Source organism: Lepidochelys kempii, chromosome 5, assembly GCF_965140285.1.
Source record: "Lepidochelys kempii isolate rLepKem1 chromosome 5, rLepKem1.hap1, whole genome shotgun sequence".
In the NCBI taxonomy this organism is placed as follows: domain Eukaryota; kingdom Metazoa; phylum Chordata; order Testudines; family Cheloniidae; genus Lepidochelys; species Lepidochelys kempii.
The window spans coordinates 129,265,703-129,282,022 of NC_136384.1; the positions used below are offsets into that span (position 1 = coordinate 129,265,703).

The 16,320-nt window shown below is 47.1% G+C and overlaps 1 protein-coding gene across 14 annotated transcripts in view; it reads left to right on the plus strand.

Moving 5' to 3' along the window:
• Positions 1–16,320, plus strand: part of LOC140911854 (S-adenosylmethionine synthase) — a 57,970-nt gene that overhangs the window by 12,832 nt on the left and 28,818 nt on the right. For all 14 annotated transcript variants that reach the window (XM_073345834.1, XM_073345832.1, XM_073345827.1 and 11 more), the window contains one exon: positions 15,424–15,501. In XM_073345834.1, coding sequence (XP_073201935.1) covers positions 15,424–15,501 — 78 coding nt within the window. The remainder of the gene's footprint in view (positions 1–15,423; positions 15,502–16,320) is intronic.

Here is a 16,320-nt window from a genome sequence, read left to right on the forward strand (position 1 = left end):
GGATGCAGCGGGGGTCTGTGCTCTTGTTGGCTTTCCTGCAGCTGCACCAGATGCTTCATCATGTCCGTTTGCTCCCCCATTAGCCTTAGCATTACCTCCTGCCTCTGCTCTTCGCATTCACTTAATGCTTTCCTAGCCTCTAACACTGAATGCCTCCATGCATTCAGCTATGCCCTTTCAGTGCGGGAGGACTGTATGAGCTCTGAAAATATGTAATCGTGAGTGAGGTTTTTTTCACCTTCTAATCTGCGATAACCTCAGGGACAGAGATGATAGGGGGAGCCTAGAAACATTTGCACCTGGGGGGAGACAAAAAAGGAGAGTAAAATTTAAGATGATACATTTCTGAGAACAGAAGGGAGACTCTTTCACAGTGAATCAAGCAATTCAGAGCAGACAGCACATGTGCTTTAGGTACAAGGTTGCATTTTGCCTTTTACATTGAGCGCCTGCTGGTATGGTGACACATCACGCACGGCTGGGCAACAGAATTCGGTTTCCATGCAGCCATGGTAAGGCAAAGGGTATGTGGAGTTGGCTTCTTACGCATAACATGTGGAAGTGCTTTCAAACTGCAGCACCATCCGTTCCCATAGCAAGCAATGGTTTGGGTTTCACATTTAAAAGGAGGGGCTGCGGTTTTCGGGGGGATGTGCAGCACACACCTCCCACCGCATGGCTATTCTCCGGGATTATTCCTTTTAGCCAAGCGCAAACAGCCCAGCATGAACGGGGTCCTTTTACTGTTCCCTTACAAAAATTCCCCTATTTCTACTAGGTGACCATGAATGATATCGCTCTCCTGAAGCTAACACAGAAAGATATAGACCAGGGGTCTCAAACACGCAGGCCGCATGAGGCCTGTGGAGTTATTTGCTGTGGCCTGCCAAGTTCCCTGTGGCCCCTCCCCGGTGCCCCCCGGAGTTATTTCCTGTGGCCCACTAAGCTCCCCTCACCTGCTGCCCCCACCCCCAGTGCACCGCGTCCCCGCTCCTCTGCATACCTCCAGGCGCTTCCTGCCGCCAAACATCTGTTTGGCGGCGCTTAGGGCTTTCCAGGAGGGAGGGGGAGGAGTGGGGAGCTGCGTGCTCAGGGGAGGAGGTGGAGAAGAGGCGGGGCAGGGACAGGGATTTGGGGAAGGGGTTGGAATAGGGGTAGGGAGGGGGCAGAGTTGGGGTGGGGACTTTGGGGAAGGGGTTGGAATGGGGGAGGGGAAAGGGTGGGACGAGGTGAGGCAGGGGCAGGGCCTCATGGAAGGGGTGGAGTGGGGCGGGGCCAGGGGCAGTGGGGTGGGGGGTGTCAGTGATGTGGCTGTCAGGCCAATGTACTAGTCCTCATGTGGCCCTCATGATGATTTGAGTTTGAGATCCCTGATATAGACCAAATGTTGCTTAAATGCGACCAAAACCCAGGACCATTCACTGCCATGCTTTGTGCTGCAAAGATTCCAGACTACTTTCAGAGTACCTCCAGGAGAACTTCATGGAGATGTCCCTGGAGGATTCCCGCTCCATCCCCAGACATGTGAACAGACTTTTCCAGTAGCTGTACTGGCCGCGAATGCATCCCAATTCTTCAGGGAAAATCAAACATTAAACGCTATTGTTTTTAAACCCTTTACTGTAGTTACAAATGTGCACTCACTAGAGGGTCAGGGGATCCCGCCTTCGGAGAGTATTGGCTCCAGGGTGATGAAAAGGTCCTGTGGGGGCTGCCGGGGAGAACGGATTCACCGCTTGCCTGCTGCGCATTCTCCTCCTCCTCCTCATCCACAAAATCCTCCTCCCTGTTGCATGAGACCTTGCAGGTGTTCACGGACAGTGGTGGGGTAGTGGTAGGGTCCCCTCCTAGAATGCCATGCAGCTGATCATAAAAGCAGCATGTATGGGGCTCTGACCCAGAGCGACTGTTTGCCTCCTTTGTCTTTTGGTAGGCTTGCCTCAGCTCCTTAACTTTCATGCGGCACTGCTGTGTGTCCCTGTTGTAGCCTCTCTCCAACATGCCCTGTGAAATTTTGGCAAGTATATTTGCATTTCTTCTTTTTGATCGGAGTTCTGCCTGCACAGATGCTTCTCCCCATACAGCAATCAGATCCAGTGTCTCCCGTTTGGTCCGTACTGGAGCTCGTTTGCGATTCTGGGGTGACTGCATGGTCACCTGTGCTGCTAAGTTCACCACGCTGACCAAACAGGAAATGAAATTCAAAAGCTCCCAGGGCTTTTCCTGTGTACCTGGCTAGTGCATCGGAGTTCAAAGTGCTGTCCAGAGCCGTCACAATGGAGCACTCTGGGATAGCTCCTGGAGGCCAGTACCGTCGATTTGCGTCCACACTGCTCCAAATTCGACCCAGCAAGGTCGATTTTAGTGCTACTCCCCTTGCCGGGGAGGAGTACAGAAGTCAATTTTAAGAGCCCTTTAAGTCGATGGAATGGGGTTGGTTGTGTGGACGCATTCATTTTAAAATCGACCTAACGCAGGTAAATTCGACCTAATCCCGTAGTGTAGACCAGGCCTCTGTTTGCTGAATTGGGACTAAGATCTTACTTTCTTGGGGACGAAGAAATACTTCAGATTCACAGAGTTTAAGGCCAGAAGGGACTATTAGCTCATCTAGTCTTATCTCCTATATATCACAGGCCATTAATTTTCACCCAGTTACCCCTGTACTGACTGCAATAACTTGTGTTTGACTAGATCATATCTTCCAGAAAGACTTCCTGTCTTGATTTGAAGACCTTGAGAAATGAAGAAACACCATTTCCATTGGTTGGTTGTTCCAATGGTTAAATACCCTGACTGTTAAAAATTTGTGTCTAAATTCTGATCTGAATTTGTCTGGCTTCAGCTTCCAGCTACTGGTTTTCATTATACCTTTTTCCACTAGATTAGAGCCTTTTAATACCTGAAATTTTCTCCCTGTGAAGATACTTATACCCTGTAATTAAGTCAATTTAGTTTTTATGGTAAGCTAAACAGATTGGTCTCTTTAAGGGTATGTCTACAGTGCAATTAAAAACCTATGGCTGGCCCTCACCAGCTGACTCAGGCTCCTGGGGCTCGGGCTAAGGGGCTATTTCATTGCGGTGTAGACATTTGGACTTGGGCTGGACTCCCGCCAATAGGACCCCGCAAGGGGGGAGTGTCCTAGAGCTTGGGCTGCCCCTCAAGCCCGAATGTCTACACCACAATTAAACAACCCTTTAGCGTGAGCCCAAGTCAGCAGGAGTGGGTCAGCTGAGATTGTCTCTCCAGTCCTCAAATAGTTTTTGTGGGTTTTCTGTACCCTCTCAAATATTTCAACTTCTCAGACTAGCAATCCTCTATTCCTTTCACACACAAAACTTCCAGTGATGTCTCTGAATTCTGTGTGGAGGAACACCAATGTATCAGTTCATACTTAGTAAGAGATAAAAGTAAACCACAAAGGAACTAACTTTTCACAAAACAGTGCCTGGGTATTTTTAGTTTGCATCATTGCCTTCCCTCTCTTACTGGTACTTTGCAATAATGAATCTTTTAAAAATACAGTAAAGCAATAAATTAAATGAGTTAATAATTTTCAGAAAGGCTCAATAAAATTCATTGATGTTGGTTTAAAGTCCTTTTATTGCTCTAGATCACATACCCTTTTGAGCAATCACTGCTCTACAAATATTGCCCAAATGTCTGAGCACTGGATTCCTTCAGCACAGGGCACTGAAAGCTTTTTCTCTTCAGCAAATTAGATAGGGCAAGCAGACATTGCCAAACTGATACCAGTGGCCTGTGCACTACTTGCAATTGCTGGCGGTCTCTGAAGAGCTGATTGCTCATATGGCTGTGGCTTCTAACAGAAGGCTTGTTTTCACTGCAGTGTTTCTCTGCACTGAATTGTTGAGTGTGGTGGTACTTTAACATGGACTCATAGAAGATTAGAGTTGGAAGAAACCTCAGGAGGTCATCTAGTCCAACCCGCTGCTCAAAGCAGGACCAACCCCAACTAAGTCATCCCAGCCAGGGCCTTGTCAAGCTGGGTCTTAAAAACCTCTAAGGATGGAGATTCCACCACCTCCCTAGGGAACCCATTCCAGTGCTTCACTGCCCTCCTGCTGAAATAGTTTTTCCTAATAACCAATGTAGACCTCCCCCACTGCAACTTGAGGCCATTGCTCCTTGTTCTGTCTTTTGCCACCACTTAGAACAGCCTAGCTCCATCCTCTTTGGAACCCCGCTTCAGGTAGTTGAAGGCTGCTATCAAATCCCCCCTCACTCTTCTCTTCTACAAACTAAATAAGCTCAGTTCCCTCAGCCTCTCCTCATAAGTCATGTGCCCCAGCCCCCTAATACTTTTCGTTGCCCTCCACTTGACTCTCTCCAATTTGTTCACATTCTTTCTGTAGTGGTAGGCCCAAAACTGGATGCAGTACTCCAGATGTGAAGAATTAGTAGGGGAAGCAAAAGTGGATGGGAACCTGGAAGGCAGTGACCATGAGATGGTCGAGTTCAGGATCCTGACACAAGGAGGAAAGGAAAGCAGCAGAATACAGACCCTGGACTTCAGAAAAGCAGACTTTGACTCCCTCAGGGAACTGATGGACAAGATCCCCTGGGAGAATAACATGAGGGGGAAAGGAGTCCAGGAGAGCTGGCTTTATTTTAAAGAATCCTTATTAAGGTTACAGGGAGAAACCATCCTGATGTGTAGAAAGAATAGTAAATATGGCAGGCGACCAGCTTGGCTTAACAGTGAAATCCTTGCTGATCTTAAACACAAAAAAGAAGCTTACAAGAAGTGGAAGATTGGACAAATGACCAGGGATGAGTATAAAAATATTGCTTGGGCATGCAGGAGTGAAATCAGGAAGGCCAAATCACACCTGAAGTTGCAGCTAGCAAGAGATGTCAAGAGTAACAAGAAGGGTTTCTTCAGGTATGTTGGCAACAAGAAGAAAGTCAAGGAAAGTGTGGGCCCCTTACTGAATGAGGGAGGCAACCTAGTGACAGAGGATGTGGAAAAAGCGAATGTACTCAATACTTTTTTTGCCTCTGTCTTCATGAACAAGGTCAGCTCCCAGACTACAGCACTGGGCAGCACAGCATGGGGAGGACGTGACCAGCCCTCTGTGGAGAAAGAAGTGGTTCGGGACTATTTAGAAAAGCTGGATGAGCACAAGTCCATGGGGCTGGATGCGCTGCATCTGAGAGTGCTAAAGGAGTTGGCGGATGTGATTGCGGAGCCATTGTCCATTATCTTTGAAAACTCATGGGGATTGGGGGAAGTCCCGGACGACTGGAAAAAGGCTAATGTAGTGCCCATCTTTAAAAAAAGGAAGAAGGAGGATCCTGGGAACTACAAGCCAGTCAGCCTCACCTCAGTCCCTGGAAAAATCATAGAGCAGGTCCTCAAGGAATCAATTCTGAAGCACTTAGAGGAGAGGAAAGTGATCAGGAACAGTCAGCATAGATTCACCAAGGGCAAGTCATGCCTGACTAATCTAATTGCCTTCTATGACGAGATAACTGGTTCTGTGGATGAAGGGAAAGCAGTGGACGTGTTGTTCCTTGACTTTAGCAAAGCTTTTGACACTGTCTCCCACAGTATTCATGTCAGCAAGTTAAAGAAGTATGGGCTGGATGAATGCACTATAAGGTGGGTAGAAAGTTGGCTAGATTGTCAGACTCAATGGGTAGTGATCAATGGCTCCATGTCTAGTTGGCAGCCAGTATCAAGAGGAGTGCCCCAAGGGTAAGTCCTGGGGCCGGTTTTGTTCAATATCTTCATAAATGATCTGGAGGATGGTGTGGATTGCACCCTCAGCAAGTTTGCAGATGACACTAAACTGGGAGGAGTGGTAGATACGTTGAAGGGTAGGAATAGGATACAGGGGCCTAGACAAATTGGAGGATTGGGCCAAAAGAAATCTGATGAGGTTCAACAAGGACAAGTGCAGAGTCCTGCACTTAGGACGGAAGAATCCAATGCACCGCTACAGACTAGGGACCGAATGGCTCGGCAGCAATTCTGCAGAAAAGGACCTAGATGTTACAGTGGACAAGAAGCTGGATATGAGTCAACAGTGTGCCCTTGTTGCCAAGAAGGCCAATGGCATTTTGGGATGTATAAGTAGGGGCATAGCCAGCAGATTGAGGGACGTGATCGTTCCCCTCTATTCGACATTGGTGAGGCCTCATCTGGAGTACTGTGTCCCGTTTTGGGCCCCACAGTACAAGAAGGATGTGGAAAAATTGGGAAGAGTCCAGCGGAGGGCAACAAAAATGATTAGGGGACTGGAACACATGACTTATGAGGAGAGGCTGAGGGAACTGGGATTGTTTAGTCTGCAGAAGAGAAGAATGAGGGGGGATTTGATAGCTGCTTTCAACTACCTGAAAGGTGGTTCCAAAGAGGATGGATCTAGACTATTCTCAGTGGTAGCGGATGACAGGACAAGGAGTAATGGTCTCAAGTTGCAGTGGGGGAGATTTAGGTTGGATATTAGGAAAAACTTTTTCACTAGGAGGGTGGTGAAACACTGGAATGCGTTACCTAGGGAGGTGGTGGAATCTCCTTCCTTAGAAGTTTTTAAGGTCAGGCATGAAAAAGCCCTGGCTGGGATGATTTAATTGGGGATTGGTCCTGCTTTGAGCAGGGGGTTGGACTAGATGACCTCCTGAGGTCCCTTCCAACTCTGATATTCTATGATTCTATGATTCTATGTGGCCTCACCAGTGCCAAAGAGAGGGGAATAATCACTTCCCTCGATTTGCTGGAAATGCTTCTACTAATGAAGCCCAATATGCCGTTAGCCTTCTTGGCAACAAGGGCACACTGTTCTCAGTGGTAGCAGATGACAGAACGAGGAGTAGTGGTGTCAAGTTGCAGTGGGGGAGGTTTAGGTTGGATATTAGGAAAAACTTTTTCACTGGGAGGGTGGTGAAGCACTGGAATGCGTTATCTAGGGAGGTGGTGGAATCTCCTTCCTTTGAGGTTTTTAAGATCAGGCTTGACAAAGCCCTGGCCAGGATGATTTAGTTGGGGATTGGTCCTGCTTTGAGCAGGGGGCTGGACTAGATGACCTCTTGAGGTTCCTTCCAACCCTGATATTCTATGATTCTATGATTCATATCTAGCTTCTCGTCCACTGTAATCCCCAGGTCCTTTTCTGCAGAACTGCTGCTTAGTCAGTTGGTCCCCAGCCTGTAGCAGTGCATGGGATTCTTCCATCCTAGGTGCAGGACTCTGCACTTGTCCTTGTTGAACCTCATCAGATTTCTTTTGGCCCAATCCTCCAATTTGTCTGGGTCCCCCTGGACCCTATCCCTACCCTCTTGCGTATCTGCCTCTCCCTCCAGCTTAGTTTCATCTGCAAACTTGCTGAGGGTGCAATCCATTCCATCATCAAGATCATTAATGAAGATGTTGAACAAAACCGGGCCCAGGACCCACCCCTGGGGCACTCCGCTTGATACTGACTGCAAACTAGACATCGAGCTGCTGATCACTAGCCGTTGAGCCCGACAATCTAGCCAGCTTTCTATCCACCTTATAGTCCATTCATCCAGTTCATACTTCTTTAACTTGCTGGCAAGAATACTGTGGAGACCATATCTAAAGCTTTGCTAAAATCAAGCTATATCATGTCCACCGCTTTCCCCGTATCCACAGAGCCGGTTATCTTATCATAGAAGGCAATCAGGTTGGTCAGGCATGACTTGCCCTTGGTGAATCCATGTTACTGTTCCTGATCACCTTCCTCTCCTCCAAGTGCTTCAAAATGGTTTCCTTGAGGACCTGCTCCATGACTTTTCCAGGGACTGAGGTGAGGCTGACTGGTGTGTAGTTCCCTGGTTCTTCCCTTTTTTAAAGATGGGCACTATATTTGCCTTTTTCCAATCGTCTGGGGACCTCCCCCAGTCACCATGAGTTTTCAAAGATAATGGCTAATGGCTCTGCAATCACGTCAGCCAACTCCCTCAGCACCCTCGGATGCATTCCATCCAGCCTTATGGACTTGTGCATGTCCAGTTTTTCTATATAGTCCTTAACCTGTTCTTTCACCACTGAGTGCTGCATACCTGCTCCCCATACTGTGCTTCCCAGTGCAGCAGTCTGGAAACTGACCTTGTCTGTGAAGATTGAGGCAACAAAAGCATTGAATACTTCAGCTTTTTTCACATCATCTGTCACTAGATTGCCTCCCCCATTTAATAAAGGTCCCACACTTTCCCTGACCTTATTGTTGCTAACATACCTGTAGAAACCCTTCTTGTTACCCTTCACATCTCTTGCTAGCTGCAACTCCAATTGTGTTTTGGCCTTCCTGATTACACCCCTGCATGCTTGAGCAATAATTTTATACGCCTCCCTAGTCATCTGTCCAAGTTTCCTCTTCCTATAAGCTTCCTTTTTGTGTTTAAGCTCACCGAAGATGTCTATGTTAAGCCAAGCTGGTCACCTGCCATACTTGCTATTCTTTCTGTACATCGGGATGGTTTGTTCCTGCACCCTCAATAGGCTTCTTTAAAATACAGCCAGCTCTCCTGGACTGCTTTCCTTCTCATATTAGCCTCCCAGGGGATCCTGCCCATCAGTTTCCTGAGGGAGTCAAAGTCTGCTTTTCTGAAGTGCAGGGTCCGTATTCTGCTGCTCTCCTTTCTTCCTTGTGTCAGGATCCTGAACTCGACCATCTCATGGTCACTGCTGCCCAGAATTGGCTTGACCCCAGGTACAAGCAACAGCTTGAGTTAGCACAACTAGTGAGCTGCTAATCCTATCACTCTGTGCAGCTCAAGTGTTGTTCTGCCCTCCCTGAGCTAGGTTAATTTAAGGAGTTAACTGAAGTGTAGATAACCAGAGTTAATTCTGTAATGACGACCTAGCCTGAGACAGAACTGATGGGAGTGAAAAGGTGAAAATTCCTCAGGTCAGCTCTGCAGTGATGTATATGAAACACTTGACAATAGCTAGGCAACTGGTGTGCTGCAATGGTTTAGTATTTTAAGGAGCAGTCAGTTCACTGTTTGTCCTTCCTTGTTTGTGTGTACCACCCCCTGATAGCTCCAACAATAGACCAAGATTTTCAGAGTAATTTTTGGTGACTCCATTTGTAGGTGCTCTACTTGAGACACCTTACAGGCTTGTGTTTCAGAGAGTGAGCACCTGCTGTCTAAAACAGGTCCCTTTAAAGTGTCTCAGGCAGAGCACCCAAAAATTGGGGCATCAAAAGTCACTAGTAATTCCTGAAAATCTTATCTCTAAGCTCTTTGGGGCAGGGACTCACTCTTATTCCATGTGCAAAGCACCTAGCATAATGGGGCCTTCATCCCTGGTTGGGGCCTGCATGTGTTACTGCAATACACGTAATGAAATTAGCCAAAGTACAGTCACCGTTTCAAAGAGGACTGAGCTTCTTCAGTCACCTTAATTATCTTTAATGCTATGCTTTCCAAATAGTATTTGTCTGTATAAACAATTGCTGAAATTGCTATAGGGGTATTGTAGGATTGCAAGTAGGAAGGAAGATGGTGGTCTCGGTCTGCATGGTCAGAATGGGAGGGGAGATGGTCTACCAGACACCTTTTCAGATGTGGCCTAAGCATCAACAAGTTTAAGAACCTCTGAGGCAGGGCACTGCTTTTAGTCCCTGTCAGAGTCATAGGTCCGATGCTCTGGAACTGCTCTGTATGAAGCCAGTCAGGACTCTGGGGGAGCCTCCTCTCTCTGAGCATACTGTCACCAGGGCAAGAAGCTTACACAGCTTCAAACTTCCTGGGTCTGACCTCAGAGCATTCATCATCCCCTTCCACACTGTGCGCTTCCCGCAGTGAGTCCACCCGGGCGGGGCTCCTGGGAAAGCCAGAGGGCTCTGCACCCCAACTCCACAGTCAGCAGTGACTCTCAACCAGCATAAAACGGAAGGTTTATTAGTCGACAGGAACACAGCGTAGAACAGAACTTGTTAGCCCAGAAATCAGTAACTTTCAGCCAAGTCCATGTTGGAGGAATCCCGGGCCAGACACCCAGGACTCCCCGTTCCAGTCCCCCTCAAGCAGACTGCTCAGCTTCCATTGACCTGACCTTAGATACCCCCCGCTGCTCCTTCTCCTGGTCTTTGTTTTGCTTCCCAGGCAAAGTGTCACCTGGTCGCATCCTCCTCCTGGGTCTCAGGTTACAGGGTCTCAGCCACACACCCTTATCCCATCGCCTAGGCATTGGTGCAGCACACAGGGAAACTGAGGCACACACAGTATTCATAAAACTCACATAGGCTCAACAGTAAGGCTCACATACAACATAACAAGGGAAAATCCCCACTTTGTCACAGTCCCATTGTTGAGGGATTGCTGATACTCAGCCAGTTGTCTTTCCCAGTGACCCCAGAATGACCTAGTATATTGTGACCTTTTAATTATCTCATTTCTCACTCTGCCAGTGACTCAAATACAATATTGGTAAGGGGCATCACTTACCATCTGTAGGTTATTAGAAAAAGAATAAAAGTGTTTATAATTTTAAAAGGTTTTTTTCCCCCTCCCAAATACAGAATATTGTTCTATAAAATTCATCATTAAAGCAAAATACAGTGTTTGGACACTATACTGATCAAAGAGAAAAGTCTATTTTCCCCTCATGCTTACATGACAAAAAAATCTGCATGCTGCCTCTTTACAATCTCCAAATGTTTCACTTTATATCATTTGTGCCCATTTTAGAGGAAAGCATCCACTGGAGGGGGGCATGGTCGGTCACAAGAGTAAACTGTCATCCCAGAAGGTAATAATGTAGTGTTTCCATGGCCCATTTCACAGCTAGGCACTCTCTTTTGCTTCAAAAAAAAATTACTCTCCTGTAGCCATCTAGCCCGTCTCTGTCCTCTAAAATGGGGCAGGCTGTGGGGTGGACAACCCGGGGGGGGAGGGGCATGTGCACCCACGTGTGAAAGGACCCCTGTAAGGTGGTAGTGTCTGCAGCAGCATTGGCTGGGGCTGGGGTCCCTTACTCTCTCCCCCAATCAAAGGGTCAAAACAAAGGGAGCTGGACGGGGACACCAAGCAGATAGCCTCGGACAGCGCCCACCGCTCCTCAAAAGCATCAAGGGAGTTGGTGGATGCCGCCCAGAGGAACTCTGCCCGGATACATGAACGGACCAAGGATCGGAAAACGGCCCCACAGTCACAGGAAACTCCATTGGCCAACCTCCTCTTTCTGGTTTTATAGATGGCCGTTTTAGCCAGGGCCAGGAGGAGGTTAACTAGGAGATCCCGCCACTTTGTGAGGCCACGGATGGGGAGTGCATAAATAAAAAGGTGAGGGGAAAAATGCAACCTAAAATGTAATAAAAGATTTGTGAGGAGCTGGAACAGGGGCTGCAGCCTGGCGCACTCCAAATATACGTGCGCCAGGGTTTCCCTCACACCGCAAAAGGGACAGGTGTCTGGGATGGGGTTGAACCACGCCAAGTATGTGCCCGTGCTCACAGCTCTGTGAAGGAGCCGCCAACTGATGTCCCCGACGGGCCTCGGAACCAAGGTGGAATATAGGCTGGCCCACTGGGGCTGCTCACTCTCCAAAGGTGACAGAAGGTCTCGCCACTTTGTGTCGGGGTGGGACACTAGGGTGAGGGCGTGTAAATGTTTCCTTGGCGCGTTTTGGAAGCGTACTGGCTGCAGTTCATGCAGCCGGCTTGCCGTAAAGTGGTGAGGGGGTCGATTGGGTCTACGGGGCAGGGGTCCAATTAAAAGGTCCGGCAGGCCTGGGGTAGAGGGTGGGCGGGGCGTGCCCTCGAGCAGGACCCGATCGAGGTAAGCTTGAGCAGCGGGCGGCAAAGTGGCCTTCACCTCCTGAAGTATGCGCCGGGGGGTATGAGGTCTGGAGAGCCCCTTGCACCGGGCGAGCGTCAGAGGATCCAGCCAGTCTCCCTGGTCGTAGTCCAGGAGGTCTCCAACTCTTGTGACTTCTGCCAGGATCAAGCTCTGGCGCACCGAGTGGGACTCCGCCACCTGCACATGGAGTTGGGTGTCGTGTAGCAGGGGCTCCGCAAGGAGATCTACCCCCTCGGTGGCTGCCACGGACCTGATCGTTAAAAACAGTTTCCAAGTCCGGAGGAGGTCCTGGTAGAAGACCGGTAGCCCGGAGAGTTCTTGCGGAAGACCTCCCGGATGGAGATAAAAGAGCTGCTGGTCATATCGGAGCCCTCGGATGTGGCGCAGGATGGCGTGCGCCAGTATGCTCCACGCTGAACTGCCTGCACTATAGAGGAGCCTCTGTAGGGCCTGGAGGCGGAAGACGCAGACCTGAGTGTGCAGACACTTCAGACCCTGTCCTCTTTCCTTCAGGGGTAGATGAAGAACCCCTACAGGGGCCCAGTGCATTCCTGACCAAAAGAACCCCAGAATCGATGTCTGGAGGTTGGTCAGGGAACCCGGGGCCGGGACCAGGGTGTTGAGCCGGTACCAGAGCTTGGACAGGACTAGCTGATTAAGCACCAGCGCTCTCCCACGGAGGGAGAGACATCGGACTAGTCCCGTCCATTTCCAGAGCCGCTCTATCACCCCGCTCTCTAAATTTTCCCAGTTCTCCGGTGGAGAGGGATGTGTGGCAGAAAGGTAAACGCCGAGGTAGAGCAGCGGACCTGTGCTCCACCGGATGGTCTGAAGCGCGGGTGGGAGGGAGCTCGCCCGCCGCCCGTCTCCTACTGCCAAGCCAGAGCTCTTGACCCAGTTGACCCGGGCAGAAGAGGCTGCCGAATAGATAGCCTGGCAAGCCTCCACCCACTCCAAGTTGCCCGAGTCCTGGACCACGAGGAGCACGTCATCGGCGTACGTCGACAGGACCAGCCGCAGCTCCGGCTCCCACAGCATCAACCCTGTCAACCTCCTGCAGAGGAGGCAGAGGAAGGGCTTGATCACCAGAGCGTACAGCTGGCCCGAGAGGGGGCACCCCTGCCATACTCCTCACCCGAAGCTGACCGGTTCAGTCAGGGTCCAGTTGAGCTTAACCAGACACTCTGTGGAGGCGTACAGCACCCAGAGAAAACCCACAAACTGGGGTCCGAAGCCAAACGTTTGCAGAGTGTTCAGGAGGTACCCATGGTCCACCCTGTCGAACGCCTTCTCCTGATCTAGGGACAGGAGGGCGAACGACAGACCGTCTCTACTCCCGAGTTCCAAAAGGTCACGAACCAGAAATAGGTTATCAAAGATACTGCGGTCCGGGACGGTGTAGGTCTGGTCTGGGTGGATCACTGCTCCCTACAGTCTACTTTCTCTCTTGGCTCCTCTCCTCCTGCATAAAGAGAGGGGAACATGAGGCCCCCAGAGTTTTTGGTGTTGCTGTCTGTCTTGTTTCATTCCATAGCAATGTAGAATGCATTTTAGGATACCTAATATACTGAAAGAACAAAGTCTACTGCTAGCTAGAAAACATTCTTTCATCTCTTCAGATTAGAGGCAAATAATTCATTGAGTGAATTTCACCTTCACATATTGATGTCAGATAACAACATTTTCAAATTTGGTCATATCTTTATTAACTTCTTAGCAATTATCTCTTGTCCGCCAGCTCACCCTGGCTGATTGACTTATGTAACTGACAAAGGTTCTGATCCTACAAGTAAGTACACTAGCATGGAGTCTGAATAAGACTCTGAACAGGTGCAGAAGTCCATGCCAGTGCACTTCCTTGTAGAAAATAGCAAATTGTAAGTTTTACAACTGACTAGCAAAGGAAAATAATTAGCCTTTGATCAATAGTCAGTCACACTTACTTGATTTTCATGAGTATTTGCATTGTTAAGGCGTTAGGACAAGATCATTCATGGAAAGCAAATACGAAAAGATCAAAATACACTAGCACTGAAATTCACTTTCCTGTTGCAGCTACAGAATGTGAACACTCAACCACAGAACTATTGTTCACTGAACTGAAATGTACTTGTACTTCATATGCACCAACATAACAAGCCTGTGAGTGTGGACATAAAAATTATACACCAAAGCTTCACTATATTTATGTGGCTCACAAATTCTTCGTGCTCTTCCTTTTTGTTTTGGTCTGTTCTTAATTTGAACTTGAGTGTGGGAGTAGTGGTGAGTAAAGGCCCAGATTTTTAAAGATATTTAGATGCTTAAAGATGCAGATAGGTTCCTAATGGTATTTTTCAGAAGCATCAATAGACTTTGGGTGCCTAGATGCTTTAGAGAAACCCCACTGCTCATCTATCTTCATGTTTAGGCACCTAAAAACCTTTAAAAATCTGGCCCTATGTTTCTAGTAATTAAAGTAAAGCCAGAAGTTAACATTAAAACGTCAAGTTGAGATTTTTCAGCATAAATACATACTTCTTTGTTTGCATAGTACTCTGTCCAAATGCCTCCTGACTTTAAGTCCTTGGTGCAGGTTGCGCTCACCCTCTGAATCTTAAGTCACTGCTTTATTATTACAGAAAAAAATACCGTTGCTGTGCATAATTGTTAGCTTTGCTCCAAATATTAGGAGCACGTAAACCCTCTGGTTGAAATTAATTTCCTTAAATTCCTGCCCTGTTTGCAGATGAAGACAGGAAGAAAAGAATTTTATCTTATGAATATTAAGCGCTGCATACCTCAACACCTGGTTACAGTCACATCACAGTCTGTTTATCTTCTCTACAAATTCCACATTTGCTTGCCTTAGAGGAGCTCTGAAAAGAGAGGAATTGTTTTTCACATTAAATGGAAGTTTGAAAATAAAATTTTCAACAAACTTAATTGGATCAGGTCTCTACTGACACAAACTACAGATTTTTGGATCTAATCTGTCCTTCCATATGCTCAATGCACTGCTCTAAGAAATTACATATTTATAAACAATCTAGTGTAGTATTTTTCTTTAATGTTTTCTTCTAGTTCTGATCTAGTTACAGCTCACCTTTTTGTCCAGGTTATATGTACAGTGATAATGCCTAGAAGTTAATCTCCAGTCAGCATTGGGTATCCTAGAGTACGAGGCACTGTACAAAGTAAAATATAGTCCTTGTCCCAAAGCTTAGCTACCATTTGATTCAATACCTTTTTCAGTGATTGTGGAGTTTTTCCCTGAAACTAAGTTTTCAGACCATTTTAGACAAGGCTATTTCCCCTCCTGGTGACTCATTATAACTTGTGGGGCCTGGGGTACTGGGAGATAGCAGGGATGTTTCTGCTGTTGTGGACTGGAGCGGGAGGAGAAAGTAAAGGCATAGATCCATTTCTGTATATTTAGTGCCAAACTTGCATCTAGGCAGGTACTTAAAAACTAGAACTCTCATTTCCATTGGGAAGGAAATTCTGTTTATGCATCTCCTTCTTTATGGTGCCTACCTGATGCTCTTAGTACATGGCATACTTCTGGAGATCATGTTTGTATTATGTTTTAAAAATATTTATTACAGGTAACAACTAAATAATATATTACTTTTTGTCTAGATAAAAAGTGTGATCAGATCAGCGATGCTGTCATTGATGCTCATATCAGAGTTGATCCAGATGCTAAGGTTGCTTGTGGTAAGTACTCTTTTCTGATTAAGAAAAAATAAATTTAAAAAAGTAAAATAAATAATTCTCTGCATTTGTATAGCTTTGCATTCAATGATTTGTTTAATAGATGGCCAAAAAGCCACGAGTCCACAATCAAGAAAGAAGACAACTTTGGCTAAAAGCCCAAACTGGTTCAGTGTAAAGTGAAAGCAGTAGTTTGGGGGTGGGGTGGGGAAAGGAATATATACCAAATGGAGAAAGGGGAAATAGCACTGGATATAAAATAGAAGTTCAGAAGTGTAGAAATTTGATAAAGGAAGCTAAAGACACCAGAGAAAAATCCAGTGCTGGCGGGACTAAGGACAATAAAGAGTTGAAGTATATCAGGTTTGGGGGAAAGGTAGACGTGTTCAATAAATATTTCTGTTCTGTTTTTGGAAAGAACCATGATGATATACTTGTATCACATGAGGATGATGAAGTATTTTCCAGTCTATTAGTAACTGAGGATGACATTAGACAACATCTGCTAGGGATAAATATTTTTAAATCATCAGGCCGAGATAACTGGCACCTACAAGTCCTAAAAGATTTGGATTAGGAGATCCCTGGCTTGATGATGTTAATTTTTAATAAATATTGGAATACCAAGGAAATTCCAGAAGACTGGAAGAATACTAATGTGCCAGTATTCAAAAAGGGCAAGCAGGATGTTCCAAGGTGTCCCAGGCCGATTACCCTAACATCAATCCTGGGGAAGATAATGGAAAACCTGATACAGGAATCAGTGAAGAATGAAAGGATAGCAGTATAATTAGTTGCTAGTCAATGTGATTTTAAGGAAAA